This window comes from Diabrotica virgifera, chromosome 1, assembly GCF_917563875.1.
Source record: "Diabrotica virgifera virgifera chromosome 1, PGI_DIABVI_V3a".
Lineage (NCBI taxonomy): Eukaryota > Metazoa > Arthropoda > Insecta > Coleoptera > Chrysomelidae > Diabrotica > Diabrotica virgifera.
In genome coordinates, this window is record NC_065443.1 from 314,985,580 (window position 1) to 315,010,382 (window position 24,803).

Consider the following 24,803-nt stretch of genomic DNA (forward strand, 5'->3'; position numbering starts at 1 on the left):
ATTCTGATCTCTATTTGTCATTCATTCCCCTACTTTCTAAATATCCCTTCCAGATTCACAAATCAACCTTCCACCACCAACTCTCATTCGCAGTCTTCCTCAAAACCAATTTTTAATCTTTCTAAATATGCTTAATGGATTTCAAAGAAAATAGTTAATTCCCATTCTAAAATTACTTTCTACTATTTACAAAATTTAATGACCTATTCTCTATTTCCACTAAGTCTTATTTAGTATCGGCTAATGATCGAACCTTCCGCGAACAACGATAATGACCTATTATCGATTTCACTTGATTTTTATTTAGCATAGGCTAATGATCGAACCTTCCGCGAACAACGATAATGGTACGCACCATTCACTTTGTTTTTTCTAAGCGCATTGTCCCGAGTTCCGTAAGCTTTTTCTAATCACTTCTTAAAATTAAATATAACAATTTGTTTGTATACAGGTTGTTCTAAATTTATATGCCCGTGGTTGAGAAAATTGAAAATATTTTATATTAAATTGAATTCTGTTTATAATTATCAAAATTTAATTTTCATATCAAATAGAAATATAACAATATTTATTCTAGTTGAGGCATTCCTATATAATATGTTCTTTAAAAAATGAAAGCATTTTTAATATAGAAACTGCTAAATATATGGTATACATTTTTTCCATTATTTAACAGTATGCTCAAAACTTATCTTCCTTATCTACTGATTACATATTCACGTTGTTAAAAATAACATCAATCCCCCACTTTGTATACGTTGCGATGTGTCAAATTTTTTATAATTTTTGTACCGACCCCCTGTATAAATAAATATAACATAGAAGTTATTTTGTACTGTACGCATATCAACATCCTAACTAATGACGGGATCACACTATTTGTATCTTGCCAATTTTACACTGCTTTTGATAATAATATTTTATCTTATGAAGAGCTTTCAATGACATGACAAATATGGTTTTATACCTGCTTGCTAGTATATACTTGTAATTTAATTCGATTGTTGAGATTTTTTGTAATACATAATGTTTTATACAAAAGCCCTAAATCTATACGTGTGTAATGATTTTAACACTGAGTTTATTTCAAAGCACGCTACAAGATAACAAAGTAGCTATTAAAACGGAAAACAGAATATGCAGTCCATTTAAGACGACATAGGGACTACTACAGGGCTGCTCCACATCCACATCCCCTACCCTGTTCAAAATATTCCTGGAAAAAAACCCTAAAACCATGGAAAAGAAAGTGTGAAGGAATGGCTATACCAGTAAGAAATGAATATTTATATACCCTTAGTTTTGCTGACGACCAAATAGTGATCGCACAAAAAGAAGGAAAATTCAGAAATTAAAACAGCTGCAAATAGACGAAGGTAGACAAATCAAAGGAAGAGACAAGTGCAAGTATGTAGGTTTCATAATATCAAACAAAAGAATAAGGGAAGAAGTTATAAAAAATACACTAGGACAGACAAGAGACTGCAAACTAAAATTGAACCCGGTACTATGAGATAAGATCATCAGTATAAAAACAAAAAAAAAACATACAACACTATGACAAGGAGTATCCTGACTTGATAGATGCGAAAATTGGAAAATAAATAAGAAAACCAAAAACCAAATAAGAGCAACAGAGATGAAATACCTAAGGAGAAGCTGCAGAGTAACAAGAAGAGATAGAATTAATATCATAGGGATTAAGAAAAGAATGTAAATGAACTCAGATATAATAGACTATATCCAACAGAAGATATTAACTTAACACGGCATGTGAGAAGAACAGACCAAAATCGTTAGATAAATAGAACAACAGAGTGTGGACGAAGCAATGGAAAGAAGAAATCTGCAGGAAGAGGACTGGCAAAACAGAAAGAACTGGAGAGAATATAGTATATATGTTATAGTCAAAGCCCGAATTTCAGGCACTCCTAGGTTTGACTAGGCAATCCTCAGGTCTGACTGATGGTCTTAGTCAAAGCCCGAAATAAATTACAGTTTCGGCCTTTGACTAGTCAAACCTAGGAGAGACTAAGTTGTTCAGGCAAAGGTCGAAATTTAATTTTATGAAATCGGGGTTTGACTATTCAAACCCCGATCAGCTATTAAAATGTCGTAATTTGTTATATTAGGTTTAATAAAACGTCATTTTTTAATTTTAATGTTTATTATTTTTATATTGTTATTAAAATAAAAAAAAAGTGTTGATTCTCACATGTTGAGGTATTATGGCATTTAGAGTTGCACAATACGTTAGACCTTTTACACTTACATAATTTTGAAGAGCATTATTTCTTATTGCAGTAGCATTTTGCCTGGTCTTCCAAATTTAGAATCTTTTGTACTAATTTCTCTTAGAGACTGCTTAACATCTGGAACATCCTCTAAATTAAAAAAATTCTCTTTGCATTCTCGTATTTGATTTCTTGAAAAAAATGTGGTTTTATCTTGTATGATGCCCAAAATATTTCGAGCATCTCCTTTGGCTCTATCAAAGCTGGGGATATATGTATTGTTACAGTTTTTCCTATCGAGATTGCAGGAAATTTTTTTCACTTAATTGTTTCACAGCATTAGCCTGGGCATAAAGACCTTCAATCGCCTTTTCTTTATTTATTTTAATCTTTTCTATCTGTGCACAACGCATGCATGTAACTTTTTTTGGTTTGAGGTTTGACCATATAATTGGTGAAATCAAATTCAGTGGCGGATTCAGAAATTGGGGGGGGGGGGGGGGTCATGGATCTTGAGGGAGATTTAAATACTTGTCTCTGATGCAAGGTCACTTAGTCTTACCACCCCTAGCATAAGTAAGTGGGTTTTCAAGTATTTTTTGGATGGGCCTAAATTTTTTTTTGTTTGACGGCTCTCGGTTTTTCTTTTTTTAAGATTATTAAATTGATATTTATTTATTTTCGTCTGGGGGGCCATGACCGTCTTGGATCCGCCACTGATCAAATTACGTGTAAATAATAATCAAACTCCGTTCGCTCAATTCAGACACATTTTGACAGATTCAGAGTAGGAAACGTACAACACAAAATTTCCTACCTCACAATATTAACAGCTCAAATAGAGTTGGTTTCATTAAAAAAAGAAGGATTATTGGAAATGTTGGGAGTGTATACTAAACTCATACAATTCTGTGGAATATATTCCCTCAAAATATTTTTATTCTGTGTAAAAAATTTAATATTTTTAAATATTTAATGTTAAATAATTTTCTCATTTGTTATGGTGTAAATAAATTCTAATTATTTAAAAAACTGTGACAATACCTATCCCCAGCTTTAATAGAGCCAAAGGAGATGCTCGAAATATTTTGGGTAACATACAAGGTAAAACAACGAACGGTTTACATAGAGTTGGTACGAAATACGGAACAATAAACACACTTTTTTCAAGAAATCAAATAAGAGAATGCAGAGAGAATTTCCTTAATTTCGAAGATGTTCCAGACGTTAAGCTGCCTCTAAGAAAAGTTGGTACAAAATATTCTAAATTTGGTGGAAAAGGCTTTATAAAATGCTCTATAAAGTGAAATGAGAAATGCTCTTCAAAATTATGTAAGTGTAAAATGTCTAACGCATTGTGCAACTCTAAATGCCATAATGCCTCGATATGTGAGAATACACACAATTTTTTTATTTTCATTCCGACAATATAAAAATAATAAACATTAAAATTAAAAAATGACGTTTTATTAAACCTAATCTAACAAATTACGACATTTTAATAGCTGATCGGGGTTTGACTAGTCAAACCCCGATTTCATAAAATTAAATTTCGACCTTTGCCTGATCAACTTAGTCTCTCCTAGGTTTGACTAGTCAAAGGCCGAAACTGTAATTTATTTCGGGCTTTGACTAAGACCGTCAGTCAGATCTGAGGATTGCCTAGTCAATCCTAGGAGTGCCTGAAATTCGGGCTTTGACTATAACATATACATAATATGGACTTAAAAGACAAAAAGTTGCAAAAATACGTAAATAAGTTAGTTATTTGAAATGTGATGATACAAAACGATGCTTAGTATAGCATGAACGCACAAAAAAAACAAACACGGAAGTATTTTTGGAGATAGACAAAGTAAGAACATTGGTGTATAAACACAATAAAAGTAAGACAGTGATATTTATGTAATGAGATGCCACTGACATAAAAAGATCAGGTAAATAATACAAGGAAAGGTATGTGGAAGGAGTATTGGAAAGAAAGACAGAAATTTGTGTAAATCTAGTTGACTAGAACTTTTCCAAAATCTTTTGCTATCTTTCAACCTCTGATTGACAGAAGAATTTGGTTTTATATAAGCTATATCCTCTATTTCTTACAAGATAATTATTAAAAGATTATCATGTGTTGGATATTTTTAAATATGCGTAATAAAATAGCTTTGTATAAAACATTTCTTATTTATCTAGTCTTCCTTTATAATGTTATATAATATTGTGTTACCAAAAAATTGTAACTTATCAAAGAAGCAATCTGTAATTATTCGAAATTTCTAACATTTACATTTTCGTCATTTAAGTCTAAACATAGTACCTACCTACCAAGTCTATTTCCACAATTGCCGACTATATTATAATACATATGGTGTCCCAAAAATTAGCGGGACGGTCGAATATCTCGCGAAATATACATCGCATCAAAAAACTTAAAGTAAGTTTTCAATAATTTTCAAAAATCTATCGAATGACACCAAACACGACACCCCCCACCACACCCTTTAAGTGGGGTGGGGGTAATTTTAAAATCCTAAATAGGAACCCACATTTTTTATTGCAGGTTCGGATTTCTTACATAAAAATAAGTAACTGCTATTCCGGACATTTTTTCGAATTGTTGATAGATGGCGCTACAATCGAAAAGACATATATATCCTGAAATAACCTAGGTAAATTATAGAAATGGTCTAATATCTCAAGAAATATACTCCCAAAGGACAAACCAAAAAAACACGTCTATAATATTTTTCAAAAGCCTATCGAATGACTCTAAACACGACCCCACTTCACCCCCTGGAGGTATGGTGGGGGATAACTTAAAGTCTTAAATAGAAACCCCCATTTTTTATTGCAGATTTGAATACCCCATGAAAAAGTAAGTAACATTTATTCGAGACATTTTTTAAATTCGTTGAAAAATGGCGCTAATAAATGGTATTTTTTCAATTACAGCGCCATCTACCGTCAATTCTAAAAAATGCCTCGAATAAATATTCCTTATTTTTTATGAGGAATCCATATCTACAATAAAAAACCGAGGTTCGTATTTAAGATTTTAAAATTACCCCCACCCCACCTCCATGGATGGAGCGGGTGGGTCGTGTTTAGTGTTATTCGATAGGTTTTTGAAAAATATTGAAAACATGTTTTTCGGTTTCTTTATTTGGAAGTGTATTTCTCGAGATATTAGACCGTTTCTATAATTTACTTAGTGTATCAGGATAAATCGTTTTTTCCGATTATAGCGCCATTTATCCACAATTCGAAAATATGTCTTAATTAAAATGTTACTTATTTTTACGTAAGAAATCTAAATCTGCAATAAAAAATTTTAATTCCTATTTAAGATTTTAAGTTACCCCCACCACATCTCCAAGGGGCGGAGTGGAGGGGGGTGGTTGTTTAGTATAATTCGATAGATTTTGAACAATATTGAACACGTATCTTTCAGTTTTTCGATCAGATGTTGGGACACCCTATATATTAACGAAAAACAATTAAGATTACTGTTAAATCACTTAAGAATTTCGAATAACTACTCAGTTATCATTTTCTATGTTAGATTAGTGCAACGAATATTGTATATTTCTTATCAAATTCTCTCTTCCCTTCTCTTCTCAGTACCTGTGTAGAGACACTGAACTGGAATTAAATCTTTTCATCTCTTCGATGTAATTAGTAAAAATTATTATCTTTGGTAGGTATTTTAATAATTACACCGAAGAGACGAAAATATTTGATTCAACTTCAGTGCCTCTGCACAAGTGATCCGATGAGGCTAAGTTAAAGCCGAAATACGTATAACCACACAGTGGAGGCCCTGTTCTATAATCAAATCTGAATCATCGTTACTTTCATTTTGTTTATATTCACTTTTGTGGGTATGAAAGGAACTAGTTCGCTAGAGATTGTTATCCCGGTGAACGATAGGTCGTGGATGCAGTTACCCTAATAACACCAAACATTTCATGTATGTTCCTAGAATGTACACACAGGACATTGAAAACATTCCAGGAATGTCCTCAAAAGCACAAGAACATTCCCTAAATGTCCCAGGAAAGTCATCTGTCAGCATTTTAAACATTCCCTGAATATCTTATTGGAACATTCCATGAATGTCTACGAATGTTCTTTGGACATTCACAGCATATTTTTTAGACATTCCCTGGATATAGTCGCTGATGTGACATAATACCTCCGATTTGTTTTTTCGTGAGTTTTGTAAGAGAGACTAAAAACTTTTTTTACAGTCACCTCCTGTTTTCATATGATATTTTTTGACATGTTTTGTAGTAAATTCAACTATCTATTTACTACAAAACATGTCAAAATTTACATGTGAAAACAGGAGATGACAATAAAAATGGTTTTTCGTCTCCTACAAAATTCATGAAAAAGCAGATAGGAGGTATTGTCACATCACCGACGATATACCAGAAGTATATGTGGCCATACCAAATAAAACATCCTTGATAAATATAAACATTTCTATTGCACAAAATCTTGTCATATATTTTTTCCCATAATCATCACTACGATAATGATTCATTGTATTGAATTGTACATTACAATTACAATCTGGTCATAACTGACCAATGAGCAATTTTAATTTAACTTAAATTACTACTGTTCCTTAAAATGAAGAGCTTACCCCATAGCGTCTCTTATCTAATCTAACAAGATCCTGCACTATTCTAACATACACAGGCACACAAGCACTATGCTCTGCTTTTCTCGTACTTATGAAGTTGTTGCTCGTGATTTCCTGCCATCTTCTTGATGATTATATCCAGGTTCCATTCCTAGGTTCTTATGGAGATCACTGTTACATACCAAGGAGCATCTACAATATATCTCAGTATTTTGTTCTTGATTCTTTGTTTAATTTTTATATTACTTGGTCCATACAGGTCTTAATATTTGTTGATAAAGTAAACTTATTATGCATCGACAATGTGGAGTTTCTTCCAACTAGCCAATACACTTTTTATATCTTTTTTTGGTTATATCTGGTTTTTTTGTAGACCACTTTCAGCTGATTCTAAAAAAATTAAAATGAATGGTAATTTTTCTATTCTTTACAATTAAAAATCAAAAGAAATAGGTACTATTTACAGGTAATCTGCTTCTTCTTCTTTTGCCCTTTAATTCATCCAATTCTGAACATAGGCTTCCCCCAGTTTCCTCCATTCGCTTCTGTTTAGTGCTTTCTGTTTCCAGTGCGTTCCTCCTATCTTTTTAATGTCGTCTCCCCATCTCATCTGGGGTCGTGTTCTTGCTCTCTTTCCTGTCCATGGTCTCCATTGTTGTATCGTGCTATTCCACCTATTGTCCGTTTGTCTAGCGTTATGACCTGCGAAGCTCCACTTTAGCCTGGTTATATGTTGGCCTGCGTCTTTGACTTTTGTTCTATTTCTGACCCAGTTGTTTTGCTTTTTGTCTGTCAATTTTACTCCTAACATTGCTCTCTCCATGGCTCTTTGTGTCTTTATTATTTTATCCATGTTTGCCTTGGTCAAGGTCCATGTTTGGCATGCGTATGTGAGAATTGGGAGTATGCACCGGTCAAACACTCTTGTTTTTAAGTATTGTTGTATTTTTTTATTCTTTAGGACCCATTTTAATTTTCCAAATCCTGCCCAGGCTTATCTGACCCTTCTTTTTACCTCCGCTGTTTGGTTTTCCTTATTTAGTTTTATAATCTGTCCCAAATATATATAATCATTAACCGCTTCTATTGTGGTGTCGTTTAGTATTACGTTTCTATTGTCTTGTGTGTTTGTCATTGTTTTTGTTTTGGCAAAATTCATTTTTAGACCTATTTGTTCGTATTCATTTGCTAGTTCAGCTAGCATGGTTTGTAGTTCTTCAAAACTTGATGCTATGACTACTACATCGTCTGCATATCTTAGGTGGTTTAGAAACTAAACCACCTTTACAGGTAATAATATGCATAAATAATTCGTTTCATAAAGAATAAAGAAAATTGAAAACGGATTTTATGATACTTACATAATTGTTTAAACAAAAGAGATCCAGCCAGAGCAGAGCAAAACTAACAGACAGGACAGCAAAAAAGCCACTAATTTCCATTTTCCAGAAATTTTTAGACACGCGCGGCAAATTTAAAAGTGAACGCAAATTGAATAGTAAATGGGCTCTCTTAAAACATAGGCATTGGTAGGATGTTCATAGAATGACTTGTGGTAACATTCCACTAATAATTTAATCAGATGTTTACCGAATGTTCCTTGAATGTCTTGGAAACATTAATAGAACATTAATAGAACTTTGACAGTAAATTCCTGGAATGTTTTGTGTTGTTAGGGTATAAATCCTCTTGTCGACTAATTTATCACTCTGTGTTTATATTTACATCTTAAAAGACATCAGAGGATAACAATTCGAATTTTAGTTCTTGGCTCTCTTGACTAATTATCTAAACAATTCTTTAATGAATCATGAAGCCGGATACTTCATATAAATTTTGGATACTTAATAATCAATTAGCAAGAAACAAGTTCCGTCTTCTTTAAGCCACCTCATTAAACAGTACGGTTAAACAGATGGGATGATATATTTTTAAGTACCGCCACTCTAATCAATTACTCGTTATTCTAAATATTTTTACAGGGCCGGCGATAACGGGCCTGTAAGGGATATCCTGCAGGCAAGCGTCTCTGCTTGGAAGCGCCAAAATGAGCTTTTTTTCTGCTGGTGTAATTCAAAATACTAATTTAAAAAACCGAACGTCGCCTATGCTAGTTTTGCAGGCGGACACCTATTTCCTAGCACCGGGACTTTTTACTGATACAAAAACCAAGGATTAGTTCATTGTATACACCTATAATCTTTAAATACCAAATTTAACTTGATTGATAAGAAATATTTGAGATTCAATTTGCACTTTTAACCCTCTTCTTTGACTATTGTGTGTATAGTTACTTGGAAACTTAGATTAACAAAACCGGTAGATATAACATCGACTAGTGCGCAGCCTGTCCGTTTCCCCTTAATCCCCACTCCTTTGTCCTGCCAATCAAAACAGCAGACGGAGTATATCCCCTCCAGCACTGTCCGCCGGCAATAACTTGTTCTCTGGTTTAAATTTTTTTATGTTAAATTGTGTGATTTTGAAAATTAAGTTTTCGACTGTGTTAGTGACTTTATTTTATAAAATGCCACAGTATATAATCAATAACTGTATTTATCATTCAAGTTGCAAATTGTGTGAAAGATAAAAAGCCAGCTAACCTATTTAGGTAAGTTTAAAATATTTTATTTGTAATATTGTAGTCATTCCTGGCCATATTTGTATCGAGGGGAAGTGTTGGACGCTGTACTTCAGAACCGGACTTATACATTTTAATACTAGCAAAATACATTTTAAATAAATTAGCGTCGAATTGCATTTCTGATTCTTTCAATACATACTATAAATCATAAATGGTATAAAAATTGGGGATTTATATTCAATTTTACTTAAAGTGACCATTTTGATCCTGCATCTTGAACTAAGAGATTCATTTATGGGCAATTGTATTCCTTTGGAAATGATAGATATCAATTATGAAGCCTGGTGAAATCATAAATAAATCGTGTAGCAAGGAGAGAATAGTAGATGAAGTTGATGACGCATTGGACGAGAGCAATGATCTGTCTGAAATTATATCTTGTATATATGTTTCGGAATATAAAAAAGAAGTAATAACACACATTTCCGGCTACGTTGTGCGTAGAATTTCAGCCCAGTTAAAATGCGAGGACTGTATTGAGAGCCTGTGTGGAGACAGAAATGATTTTTTGATTTGATTTATTAATCAGAAAGATAAATGGAATGCAATGCCTTACCCCTCAGCTGATGTTATTTTAATTTGTAGCACTGCAGAAAAAATTTTACAACATTTTTAACCGTTGTAAATAACGAAGTATTTTATAATCTTTTAGATAAAAAACTTTATGAGGATAACAAGATCCATTTCTCCGAGTAAAACTTTTTAACGTCACATTTTTCTAATTTAGTTAAAATGATTGTGTTAACCTACATCAATATTAGAATACACCATTATTATAAAATTTTATTAGATAAGACTGTCAGTAAGAGGATACAGTTTAACAAATTAACATTATTTTCTGGTTGCTAATATCACCACGTTTCGTTCGCCTAGGGCCTAAAAGAGTTCCGGATGTGAAACATAAGATAGAGAGGTTTAGTGGGTATTACAAGTGAGGAGCTAATTTTCATAACCCCACATGTCCAAAAATATTTTTTTTTAGAGGAGAGATGTTTCTAATTCCTTATTTTAAAACGCATTGCCTGTCATGTTTATTGCTGATCAAAAACCCATATTTCCAGTTGTAATATTAATTTAAAAGTAGGTGTTTAAAGCAAAACCCCACATCTGATATTTGACGGTTATAGCAAAACCCCACATTTTCTATTCATCCATAGAGAAGTAAGTATTCCAATCACGTGACTTAAATACATGGTTTTGATTTGATTGTTATTGTTGACAGTACACAATCTTAGGTTAGTTTCAGAGGAAGGTTATAATTTAATGTTGGTTTGTGCTTAATTGAGTAAAATTATGAGTTTAAATGAAGGTAATTTAGATAGTGAATTAGTATTAGTTGGAAGAGTAAGTTCTGGATCACGAAAAAGACAAAAGACAGTTCCAAAGCGTTAACTTCGTAAGGAAAAGAGATACGCTGCTCCTGCTGGTGGTTGTGTGTTCATAGGTTGCTTACATAAAGATAAAGTTTTTAAATGTTGTGTAGTTCGGCTTAGTGATGCCCGTGCATTTCCGAAGACTCTTTATTCGAAACCCGAAAAACTTTTTCAGGACCAATTAGTTGGTAGGTTCATAATAACAAAAAACGTTCAACGTCGGAGGTCCCGTTATGCTAAACTATAGTAAATTGATTTGATCAAAACACCACATATCCAAACCTGTTATGTTCATAACCCCACATGTGACATGTGTTTCATGCATAATCCCACATCTAACAACTTTTATATCAAATTTTTATTTTGTTATACCACTTTCTACACAAGTAAGTAGTTTTCTTAGCTCATAAACCAATACTGAATTATAATTATATTACATAAATATGTTGTGGTGAAATAATATAGGTGAATCGGTTTTTTTACTCTCCTGAAAAAATAGCCAATGTGGACATGTAGGGTTATGAAAATTAGCTTCTCAAGTATCGAGTCCCACACTACCTTAGAGCAAAATACTAGACGCTAGGGTGTGCGTAAATGCATTCCTCTCTTGAAAAAAAGTTTACAATACATACATATATACCTATCGGTAATATCTGAAACACTTGCAAATTCTATATTATACTTTAAATAATAACGTATTATATAATATATTATACTTTAAATAATAACGTATAAGTACTCATATTATATTAAGTTTAAGTATTATATTAAGTTTAAGTTGTTTTAAGTAAATCATTTAATAATTAAATCGCCGGTATTTTATTATTCCAAAATTTTCCTGAATACGTACCTGTCACCCCTCCCACCCACTTGTCCCAACTTGGAATATTTGGCAGCCTTTGCGCATCTGTTTCTTGCCTGAACGTTATATCTTTCGTCTTCGTTAATCTAAGCTTGGAAATCGTTCAATGTACATTTCTGTAAATTTTTGTATCAATTTTTATTGTTATTAATAAGTTTATTTGTGAAAAATATTAGAAATCACTTATTATTGCAGTTGTAACTAAAGTATTATTAAAATTAACAAAAAAATCTTTGTTTTTTTAATTGGTACCGTTTTCAAATTGATCCTCCTTGATGAACCTCCTTCAAGAACCAGGAAGAAAAATGTGCCGTTACTTAATGAAAAAATTAATACATGTGTCGTTTGCATTATATAATTTTATTTATTGATTAAAACAAACATATTAAGCATATATGAAAACTTTACTTAAAAACTAATAAAATCATATATGCAAAATTAAACTTATACTTAGGTATATGATAAATATCTGGTATTACGTCTTTGGCACTATTTGGATCTTTAATACTGTATCGTTACTCAGCATAAATAAAAATTAAAATTTATTATAATACTAGAATTAATAATAATGTGTTTAGTTTCTGCTAAGAAAACATGCTAAAAATAAAAGATTATTTAGTTTGATGACATTGTTTTGTAATATTTATTGTCTTGTATTATCTTGTGTCTCAATAAATTATGAGATATTTTTCAGAGAGATTTATAATGTTGCTCTAAATAGTAGAAGTCGACTGATGTCTTAACGACGTAAACTTACAAATTTTATGTAAAAAAGATATAGAAGTGACCAAACAAAAAATAAGATATGTAATTATTTTGTTTAAAATTTAATATTGGTCCAGACTTGCAGCTTTTGCAGTCCCTCTCATATTCTTTCTATTCTAATCAACATAAAGGATTTACTATAGTTTATAGTAACTTAAGTTATTAAATAGTCATTAAGTAATTACTTAACTAAAGTAGGTCTCAAATTATATTATCACCTTACTTAAACTTAAACTACAGTTTAGAATAACTTAAGTAGGTATCAACATTTTACTCTCCCTTAACTTAACACGTTGACGGACAGAACGTCTATAGACATCTAATTTCCATTGATGTAATGTCACACAACGTATATAGACGGCATTTTTAAAATAACAAGTTGTGACAAATAATCGGTGTCAAAAATGTCACATTACATCTACAGATGCACATTATATTTATGTATGTGACACGATGTCCATGTTCGTCGTTCACATATTTACTAAAAATATTAAAAAACTTATTGATTCCATAAACTATAAGCGATAAAAGAAATTCAACAATTTTCCTATTCTACTTTGCAAAATACATAAAGTATCACAATACTTGCTTATACATTTGCCGCACTGTCCATCAACGTGTTAAACTTAAAAAACAGTTTAAATTAACTTAAGTAGGTATCAAATTATAAACTCACGGACAAAAATATTGCATATTTTGAAATTAACGTGTGAAATAAAACTTTTCAGTGTTATGGAAATAGAGATTCTTTTCCGAATGTGATGTTTTAAAGTGTCATATAAATGGTATAATCGGATTTAAATTTGATATGGGCTATATGGTGGCCAATATAATTTTTAGATTGAATCTCATCAAGGTAAGTATTCACTATTCTAACGAGATGAAGACCTGCGTCATGGTGCATTAACACGAATTTGTTAATCCAAAATGGCTGGCAAATGGCAAAATATGATCTTTTAAAAAGTTTTAAATGTACTTATCACCTGTCATTCACCCAATCAAATCCACAAGTTCGGCATCTCCTTTTAGTCCAGGGCTCATCTGTTTTGAGATGGACGTTGAGAGGTGACTCATATTTTTTGCAGAAATTGCTTGTAATTAACTCATATAATAATAATTGAGTTATCCTCCCACTCAAAAAGGTCCGGAACATTGTTTAAATAATCAAAATGTCAAAAAATAAAGGAAAAATTCGATTTTTTTTCTTCGTTTTTTGATTATAACTTTAAATGTATTTACTTCAGAGAAAAGTTGCACTGACATAAAAGTTGCGTAATTAAATTTCCAACAATATAGCACTGGCCAAAAATTTTTAAAAATTGTCACCCTTGTGGCAAAATAGTAATAACTGCGAAAAAACCATAAAAAACAAATATTCGCATTTTACGTTTTTCAATCAATTATACTATACTTAGGACCTTCATATTTTACCTGGAAAAACTTTGTTATATAGTAAAACAATACTGTAAATTTCATTCAGTTTAACAGATTTGGCAAAATAAATTTTGCAATTCAGCTTTCGCAAAAAAAATAAATCATTTTTTCAAAATGTCGCAAGACTGAAAATAAAGCAGATAGCAAGTTAAATTTTTTTTACATGTATAAGAATACTGTACCTTTCATTTTCAGTTTGCAAAATTGAAATCGGTTAACTACCACGGCGTCAGGAATTTTTTATAAAGATTAATTTTTGGTGCTACGCGCAGGACAGCGGTGCTCGATTCACACAAGTTGATTTCCACCAAAATTTCTTCTAATCTGTATCTAGTATATTATTTTCTTACTCTATATTTTGTTGTATTTTAATATTTTAATTCCACAAAAATCAAACTAATTTGATTATTGTTTGTGAAATATTGTTTAAACAATTGCATATGTTTCAAAATAGTAAACTTTTATTCTCTAAATTAAAACATACGAACAAAGAAAGTATTTGCTAAAAAAAGTGTTATTTCTAAGGACAGAATATGTGTTTTTATTTTGCAATAAATAATTTTATTTATTTTTATCGAAATGTACTAAAAATTAAAATTTATCAATCGATATCCAAGGTCATTGGAAAGCCCAATAAGAGCAAACGTATCCGCTGCCCTGCGCGTAGCACCAAAAATTAATGTTTATTTAAAAAAATTCCTGACTCCGTGGTAGTTAACCCATTTTAAATTTGCAAATTGTAAATAAAAAGTACGGTATTCTTCTATATGTAAAAAAAATTCAACTACTTGCTGTCTGCTTTACTTTTCAGTCCTGCAACATTTTGAGAAAATTAATTTTTTTGCGAAAGCTGGATTGCAAAATTTATTTTGCAAAATCTATTAATCCGATCCTAATGAAATTTATAGTATTGTTTTACTATATCATAAAGTTTTTCTGGGTGAAATATGAAGGCCCTAAGTGTAGCATAAATGGTTGAAAAATAAATGTAAAATGCGAATACTTGTTTTTTTTATGGTGTTTTAGCAAATATTGCTATTTTGCAACAAGGATGACAATTTAAAAATTTTTTAACTAATCCTGTTTGTAGCAAATTTAATTACGCAACTTTTATATTAGTACAAACTTTCTCGAAAATAAATACTTTTAAAGTTATAATCAAAAAACGAAGAAAAAATCGAATTTTTCCTTAATTTTTTCGACATTTTGATTATTTAAACAATGTTCAGGGCCTTTTTGAGTGGGAGGATAACGCAAATATGACTTATTTTCAAGAAATTCCTGCAAAAAAATATGAGTCACCTCTCGACATCCAATGTACTAATATTTTTACAGATGCGTCCTGGTCTATTTCTAGGAAATACCACTCCATAGCACTATGCCGCCACCCCTAAAATTAACACTCTGTATGAGGTTACATACGTGGCATAGCGTTCATCATAGGAGAGCAAGATTTACAAAACTTTGTCTACAGAAGAGTTGGAGAACAGTGTGTCAGTTGTAACCTCATACAGAGCGTTAGTTTTGGTGGTGGCGACATAGTGCTACGGAGCGGTATTGTTTTGAAAGGTCATACGGAACGCGTGGAGGTGGTTAGGCAAATTCCAACTGATATGTCCATTGAAAACATTTTAAAATATCATGTTTTGCCATTTGAAAGCCATATTGGATATAATATATTGGTGTTCACGTCTTCATGTCGCTAGCAAAGTGAAGACTTCTTACTTTGATGAGATTCACTTTAAAAATTATAATGGCCAGCATAAAGCTCAGATCAGATTTAAATCCGATTATAGCATTTATATGAGTCATACTTTAAAACATCCCATTTGGAGAAGAAATTCTCTTCCTATCATACAGGACTAAAAATAAACAAGAAAAAAATTAAATTTATGATTGTCTCAAAAACACAACATAGAAATGAAAGGTTAATGATAGAGCAAACCCAAATAGAAAAGGCAAAGACATACAAATATCTGGGAACCTGGGTTGATGACAAAAATGACCAAAGCAAAGAAATTAAAGTCCGAATTGAAACTGCAAGGCAAGCATTTATAAAAATGAAGACACTGCTTACAAACAAAGACCTTCAGTTGCCTCACAGATTAAGGGCTCTAATATGCTACATATTCTCTATATTACTATACCGAATGGTAATTTGGACATTGAAGAGACAACACATAAGAAAAATAGAAGCGTTCGAAACGTGGTGTTACAGAAGAATATTGAAAAGTCAGTGGGTTCAAAGGATTACCAATGTTAAAGTGCTACGAAATAAGGAGTTAGAAATTATGAACAGTATAAAAACTAGAAAACTTGAATATTTGGGTCACATTACCAGAGGAGAAAAATATGAGTTGCTGAGAAATATTATGCAAGGAAGGATCCAAGGAAAAAGAAGCATAGGAAGAAGACACATCTTCTGGCTGAGGAACCTTAGAGAATGGCTTAACTGTAGTTAATTACAACTGTTCAGAGCAGCAGCCTACAAAGTGACCATAGCCATTATGATATCCAACCTCCGCTAGGAGAGGGAACTGTAAGAAGAATCATACAGGTGGGCTAAGGTTAACAGCACAAAAAATTTCATTCCACATGCACAATATGCATATTATGCAATATTTTTGTCCGAGTGTATACTAGGTATCCCTTTACTTAAACTTAAACAACAGTCTATAGTAACTTAAATAAGTATCAAATTGTACTATCATTTGACTTAAACTCTAATACAAGTCAAGCCTTGTAGCTCATCGTTGACATACGGATGTGACTCCTTCTTCTCGTCCATTACAGTTTTTATCTCCTGGGCGCTTCTATCCTTAATAAGATTCTTACTCCCCTGCATGCTGACGTAATTATCGGCCGATTTGACAATTTCTGTTTGGCCGTAAGTACCGTTGTTTGGTATAGTCGGTGGGAGGTGGTACATCGGATTTGAGATGCTGTTGGGGTCTGAGGAGGTGCTGGGGTTATTTAGAGGGGTTTCCGTGTCTGTTTCTGAGATCACACAAAGCATCGGTAAAGCTTCCTGACCCTTGACTTCTTCGGAAGTCAGATCTTTTCTATTGGATACCGTGAACTTGAACACTTCTTCTGGCAAAAAGAAACGAGAAAAAATTAGATACTATTAAAATACATGTACAGGGTGTTTGACAACGAATGGGCCATAGCTTAACCTTAGGTTCTTGAGCTTATAATAGGCCGATTTAAGCTAACTTATTTTAGTACGAAAGTTGATAATAACCGAAATTTGGTAAGCGGATAAACGGGGGTTTTTTGGGACGATAAATTTAAATTTGTCACTAAAAATGATGTATTACAGATGGCGCCACATACGCCTTTCAGCGCTCATTTAATACGTCTAAAATTTTTATTCCCCACTCAATAAACTTGAAACCATAATAATTGTGTAAGTTCTCATTATTACTATCATTGCATCGCAAATTCCATTTGACGGAATTTGCGATACATTTTTGAAACTTATTATGGTTTGAAGTTTATTTTTCGGATGTTACTACATACAATTAGGCCAGGAACTCAAGCTTTTCACCTCGCAATTTTTACAGAATGGATCGATTTGCTTGAAAATTTTAGAATAAGTAGTGGATAGTCCAAGGATCAAAATCTATATGATGCCGAAAGGCGCTTTTATCATGGGGGCGGTTGCCACCCCATCTCGGGGGTGGAAATTTTTAATAATATTTTGACCGGAAAAGTTGATAAAAACGTTCATTCTAAGCAAAAAATGTTCTATACATTTTTTTGATAAAATGAATAGTTTTCGATTTATTCGCTAACGATAGTGTTAGTTTTGTATAGAAAAAATCAATGTTTTTCGATATCTACTAATTTACAATACACTCAGTTTTTGCCGTAGAAAAATTTTTTTCAAACCAAGTTCTTGGGAATTAAGTAACCTACAATTTTATATGGAAACATTTTTTCGTATCTCTGATGCTAATCTTTCTATTCTAAAGAAATCGGCATTTTTTACCAAACTACAAAAATTCCTTAATTGCTTTTAACTCCAGTTTTTTTAAAACTAATCATTCTAAGCCAGCAAAACTTCTAGAATCTATCAATAATATATAAATAAATATAAATGAACAAGCCCAATGACTAAAAATACCGCTAACTTACATTATTATGTTTCCAATTGGATTTCTCCTTTTTTTTTTTTTCAAAAATATATATTGATTTTTAACCGTAACTTTTTTATTTTTTATCTTAGAAAGTTTTGTAAAAAACAATTTTGTAGGCTTTTACAAGATATATAAGTCAATTAATACTAAATCTTTTTGTAATCCTCAGTCGCAAAAAGAGGTGACTTTTAGAGGGATGGTAAAGGTGGTTTTTGCATGTTATTACAAGCTTTAATTGTCAATAGCTCACTCAATTTTTACCGTAGAAAATATTTTTGTAAACTGTGTTATTGGGAATTAAAAAAGCTACAATTTCATATTAAACACTTTTTCGTATCTCTGATGCTAATCTTGCTATTCTGAAGAAAAAGGCATTTTTTCCAAACTACAAAAATTCGTTATTCATTTTTAACTCCATTTTTTTTAAAAACTAATCATTCTAAGCCGATGTAACTTCTATAACCTATTAAAAATACATGAATAAAAAATACCAAACAAGGTTAATGACTAATTTTAATTAGAGTGGTGATTTGGGGTTGCTTGTGATCACTTTTTCGCTGAAAAAAATGGGGACTGACGTTCTTTTCATTATAAGTCACTTAATTTTTGAGCTAGAGACTTCTTTTAAATTTCAGGATAGATATTTTTAAGTACTTTATATTAGTTCGAATAAGTTATCCTCGAAAATTGCATAGTTTTCCCGTCTTTTGACTTTGAAACTAGAATATTTAGCATTTGACGAAGAAGAGCCAACATATAATAAAGTATAGCTCGATTACTATTGATCTTTAAGAAAATTTAAAAAAACGGTTTTGTTTATTTTTTATAAAGGTACATTTTTGTTACATAAAGTTGTTTTGAAAAAACGAAAACTTTTGGGGTTATTAGCAGAAAACTCATTAAAAACATTGATATTTTCGATATAAAACTAACACTTTCGATAGCGAATAAATTGAAAACTATCAATTTTAGCAAATAAATGTATAGAACGTTTTTTGCTTAGAATGAACGTTTTTACCAACTTTTGCAATTAAAATATAATAAAAAATTTCCACCCCTCAAATGGGGTGGCAACCACCCCCATGGTAAAAGCGCCTTTCGGCCTCATATAGATTTTGATCCTTGAACTATCCACTACTTATCCTCAAATTTTCAAGCAAATCGATCCATTCTGTAAAAATTGCGAGGTTTTGTCCTATTTTAAGCTTCATTACTTGGACTAAATGACATTATGCAAAAAACTATTTTGCATTGCTGATTTAAAATGCGTTTATCTCGAAGACGGTTGAGTTTAGCGAGATGAATGTAATATACCTTTTTTAAGTAATAGAGGAATAAAAGTTTACGTTTTTATTCAAAATTTATTTTATTTAGCGTATGGCAATTTGATACACAACATTATCACACATATGTTATAGTCTAACATCTAATGTATTAATATATTCAATCGACGCTGGTGTTGCAGAGGCGAAGTCCAGAGGATCTCCATCATACTTCCTCCGAGGGCATTCGGCAATCATATGCTGGATCGCTGGATGGTCTGTTTCTCGGCGCCGCAGTCGCACTCAGCAGAGGTTCTCATTTTCCATTTATAAAGGGAATCTGCGCAGACTCCATGACCCGTTCTTATCCTGTTAAGAGTTGACCATGATTTTCGGGGGAGGTCAAAACCTGGTGGAGTTTCTGTGATGCATGGTGTGTTTCTCATTATTAGGTTCGGTCTGTCGCTCTGCATGTTCTTCCACTGGGAGTTCATTTGGAAATTGTTGGAACTCAAGTTTATTGCATCTCTAGTCGGAGGTTTTCTGGAGCACAATCGATGTGAGTTAGCGTCGGCGACATATGTGTGTATAGGTAACTGCGGGTTGTTAAGCAGCTTTTGGAATTCTCTAAGCAGAGCATGCTGACGACGAAGGTTAGGTGGAGGTATGTGGCTCAGTAGTGGAAGCCACTCCACAGGTGTAGACTTGATCGTTCCAGATATGAGACGCATGGCGACATTGAGCTGAGTATCTATAATTTTTGTGTGAACGCTGTTCAGCCAAACAGGGGAGCAGTATTCAGCTGCGGAGTATACTAGTCCAAGGGCTGAACACCGAAGTGTACTTGCTGTTGAACCCCATGTAGTCCCGCAAAGCTTCTGTATGATGTTGTTACGGGTTCTCAGCTTTGCTGCGGTGTTCTCAAGATGTTTCTTAAAGGAGAGTGTTCTGTCCAGGGTGACGCCGAGGTACTTGGGATTATAGTTGTGCGTGAGCAGTTGGTTATCAATGTACACTTTAAGTTTTGTGTGGGCCATATTGTTGTTCAGGTGAAAACAGCTAACCTCGGTTTTTTTGGGGTTAGGTTTAAGTCTCCATTGTTTAAAGTACTTAACCAGGCGTTCCAGATCTTCCGTTAGGATTGCCTCGGAGTTTTGTATTAAGGAGTTTTGAGTTGCAAGTGCCCAGTCGTCTGCATATCCAAATTTTTTAGATCTGGTAGGGGGCATATCAGCTATATACATACTAAATAGCAGCGGTGCAAGTACGGAGCCCTGGGGGAGGCCGTTGTTAAGCGTTCTCTGTTTGCTCACTGTAGTTCCCATGGTTACACGAAAGTTTCTACTGCTCAGCATAGTATTTATGAGTCGGGCGGTTGCTTTGCAGGGGATTATTTTCAGGAGCTTATAGATGAGGCCATCTTTCCAAACCGTGTCATATGCAGCCGATAAATCGATGAATGCCACAGACGTCTTCAGTTTTCTTTGGTAACCTGCCTCTATGTAGGTAGTTATAGAGAGCACTTGGTCAGTGGTGCTTCGTTGAGGCCTGAATCCTGCTTGTTCAATTGGTATTTTTTTTTATTCAAAAACTACGTAGAGTGACCAATAAAAAATTTGTAACGTATTAAATGAGCGTGTCAAAAAGTTATGTGGCGCCCTCTTGGAAATACATCATATTTGGTTTTCACGTCCCAAAAATTCCCGCTTACCAAATTTCGTGTTATTATTCCATACCTGCCAGGAAATATTTAAGAATAAATAAAATAAAAGTTTAACTTTGACACCCTTTATTTGGGTTATTATCAAATTTCGTACTTATACATACTTCTTTCGTAAGTAAGTTAGCTTAAATCGACATATTTTAATTTCAGGAGTCTAAGGTTAAGCCATGGTCAAATACCAATACCTGGTCCTTTAAACAGGACAAAAATTTTTCATTAGATTTTTATTTTTTTTTATTAAATTTTAATGGTCCATAGTTACCAAACACCTTGTATATAGAGTGAATAATGTCATAAATATTATTAATCATACACAACGATGGTCATACAAATAATTATTTACAACATACCCTCTATTTTTCTTGGACTGAAAATTGTGCTGGGTTTCATACTCATGTAACCTTCATCAGATGATTGTTGCGTCGTTATATCGTTGACGTAATGTGGACTGGCAATTACGTCAAAGCTAGGAGAGCTCACCATGGAAAGATAATCGTTTTGGCCCTCTAACATCTTAGCGTTTATTGCAAGATACGGGTCGTTGAGATCGATGTAATGCTGCAAAAATATAACTTAATATCAACCGCTCAGGCAACCAAGTGACGTCAATAATGTCGAGGAAACGTCAGCTTTTGGTTGAATATATACACGTGTTTGAACATTACGTCGTATAAACGTCTTTTGTAGGTGATTTTAAATACGTAAGATTAATGGCGTAAAAAAACGTTTAAAAATACGTTTTCATTTCTGACAGCCCAAGTCTGACGTCACAAAAATGGGAGAAGCTTAACGGGTTAATGCTAATAAATTGTATATTGACGTTTATGAGGTTAAATTGTCATAAGAAATTTTTCATTTATTGTTTACGTGCTTTGTGTGGTAAAAAAGGACTTTTCAATTGGATATCTAGTTGAAGAAAGTGAGTAGTGAGTTACTTTAATACAATAGTTCTTCTTCAAAACTATTTGAGGTTATGTGTTTTGTTTTGGTGAAAATTCCACACCTGTAATTTTGAACCAATCAAAATACGTTATTTTGACAGATCACCATGGCAACGGAGGTATTTTATCGGAAATTTTTTGCTCGTGGGATACCCAACAGCGAATTATAGTGGACATTTTTTGACGTTTACAATAACAGAACATTTTTGACACGACTGGTTTTTATTTGTTTACATAATTTAGTTTTGATTCATTTTCTATCACTTGTAGTTACTCAAAACTTATGTAAAATTGAAGAATATACTATTTTCTATCTTGAAATGGTATTCCCATGCAACTACAATGAGTAGAAATTACGAATTTGAAAGCCTAAATAATTGCTGACAAAGCTATGGCGCGCTATTAATCTGTTCATGCAGCTTTGGATTTTCAAATGCAAATTTGGTGTGGAATTTTCTTACCGAATACCACGCGAAGTCAAATTAATATCCGGAAATTTTTTTTTGATCATGAATATTTTTAGAAAATTTCCCTCGTCTGCGACTCGGGAAATTTTCAAAATATTCATGATCTCAAAAAAATTTCCGGAAATAATTTGACCTCTAGTGGTATTACTAGTGAATATTTTCTGTTATATGTGCTATCGAGTTTAATTAAATTAATTTGTTAATAAATTATTTATTAGTTTATATGTTGTTTCAGTTTGACACAGTAAGTATACCTTAGCCTATAAGCTAAATTTAAAACAGTTAAATGAAAAATTGCAATACCAACAATACCCTTACGAATAATTATTATTGTGTATTTTTAAAACCACAGAATGAAAAATAATCTAAAAACGACATAAAAACTACGTTTTTTATATCACCTATTTAAAACGTGATAAAAATGACGTCAGTCTTAGTGGGACATATTCTCGTGACTTTCGACGTCGAAAAACGTGACAAACTGACGTGGTTTGGTGATAATTATGACGCCTTTTCAACGTTTTGTAAACGTTATATGGTTGCATGGGCGTCAGTTTTGAAAATGGTTTAGGCTGTGGTCTCCAATAAATGCCGTAAGTCGCGTAAGGAGTCACGCCGTCGGTCGCGTCTGTATGATTAATACAATAAATAATAGTTACGGTCTGATATCGTACTCAGAACGTAGCATCAAACTGTTGTACACGGCTTCAAGGCGGTGGTCACCAATAAACGCCGTAAGCTGCCTACACTGTCACGCAGTAGGTTGCGTATGTATGCTTTATGCAATAAATAATAGATACGCTCTCTATTGGATGTCTAACGCAGTGTATGTCTGCTATGAGCGACTTCAAATGTTGGAAGCCACCTCATTGGTTATTTTCGAGCACACTCAAAAAAATTTGGTGTGTAATATTAATTAACAGTGATTATTGAATAGTATTTCGTTGTAACAACAATTTAATTTTTTGATTCAACGAACTTTTAGACATTGATCAATGTACCTATTTGGTTATTTTCACAATGATTGAGCAATAATTGTGAAAATAACTGGAGTACATTAATAAATAACACTCAATTTATTCAGACAATAAGTTAGTTTCGTATATTTAATAAATAATGGTAATTCTGTCAGCAAAGCACTTTTTTGATTTCGTAGATGATAAGCAATTACCTTAGTTTATCGTCACAACGTACAGATTTCATTAAAACAATGTACAAATGTTAATATAGAGTAATATGTGATTATTCCATAGATGTAAACTGACTTTTGTGACCACGAATGCATTACACAATCTACTACTGCGTTTACTTACCCACGACCGATGCGTTCATGGTAACAATATTTAACATCATGGTAACATCATTAATTTAATAAACGAAGTTGTTGAAACAATAAATGTTTTGCTTGACCGTTTGAAATGTAACGGATTTTCATTATCGTTCTTTGTTAAACAATGCTGTTACCTCTGCCGAAGTGCCGAATAATTTCATTTCGTTTCCAATTGTAGTCCGTACTGGAAGGACGTTTTCGTGTTTCTATTATCGTATTCATTTTTTTACGAATATTGAGAAAACTAATTAGTGTTTTTGAAAAATTTAAACGCAGAATAAAATATTACAGTATTATTGAGGGTCTGAAGTCCCTAAAAACTTCTATAATGATTATTTTAATAAGTCACAGGGGTGAAAAAGAGAAAATTTAGTATGATGTTTAATTTTAAATATACCATTGAAAAGAAACTTTTTGTTTATTCTAAGGGACTTTCGGCCCTAGGTAATAATGTAGTCTTTTATTCTGCGTTTAAATTTGCCAAAAATACTTATTATTTTTCTCAGGATTCCAAAAAAAAATGAATGCGTTTAAAAAGAATTCGATCGAAATTTTGCACCTGTGCTCTCCAAAAGGTTTAAAGTGTTATACATTTTTGGAATCACTATTTCAAACACTTTTAAATGGGCTGTCACATGATGTACTTTCCCATTTAAAAAAACCAAAGTTGTGGCTGTCACCTGAAGAGGGATCGCGTAAACTTCGAAACATTGATGTTATAACATACTTTGCTTATTTTAAAAATTGACCTGTCAAAGAGTTTTGCTTATGTACTAAAAATAAATAAGTTAATAATGAGGAAACACTTTTTCCAGCACTTTAAGTGAAATCATATGAGAAATCACATAGTGTAAAGTATATTAGGTTTAGGACAAAAAAGGGGAATTTGCAAAATTATTATTAATCAATTAGTATCATACATTGAGCTAATGCATTCAGTAATTATCACTATAAAATACGATCATAGTAGGAATTAAC

General features: G+C 32.5%; 1 protein-coding gene and 1 long non-coding RNA gene across 2 annotated transcripts in view; one reads left to right on the plus strand and one right to left on the minus strand.

The window, feature by feature from the left end:
* Window positions 1–3,776: 3,776 nt before the first annotated feature.
* LOC126886387 (uncharacterized) lies at window positions 3,777–11,852 on the plus strand. The gene is made up of 2 exons (XR_007698590.1): window positions 3,777–7,348; window positions 8,173–11,852. It is a non-coding gene; the product is annotated as an uncharacterized LOC126886387 (long non-coding RNA).
* A 250-nt stretch (window positions 11,853–12,102) lies between these two features.
* The window catches only part of LOC126886395 (vascular endothelial growth factor receptor 1-like), a 29,806-nt gene continuing 17,105 nt past the window's right edge, over window positions 12,103–24,803 (minus strand). The window contains exons 9-10 of the mRNA XM_050653317.1: window positions 21,438–21,645; window positions 12,103–17,053 (exon numbers count right to left, since the gene is read on the minus strand). Coding sequence (XP_050509274.1) covers window positions 16,677–17,053; window positions 21,438–21,645 — 585 coding nt within the window. The 3' untranslated portion in view covers window positions 12,103–16,676. The remainder of the gene's footprint in view (window positions 17,054–21,437; window positions 21,646–24,803) is intronic.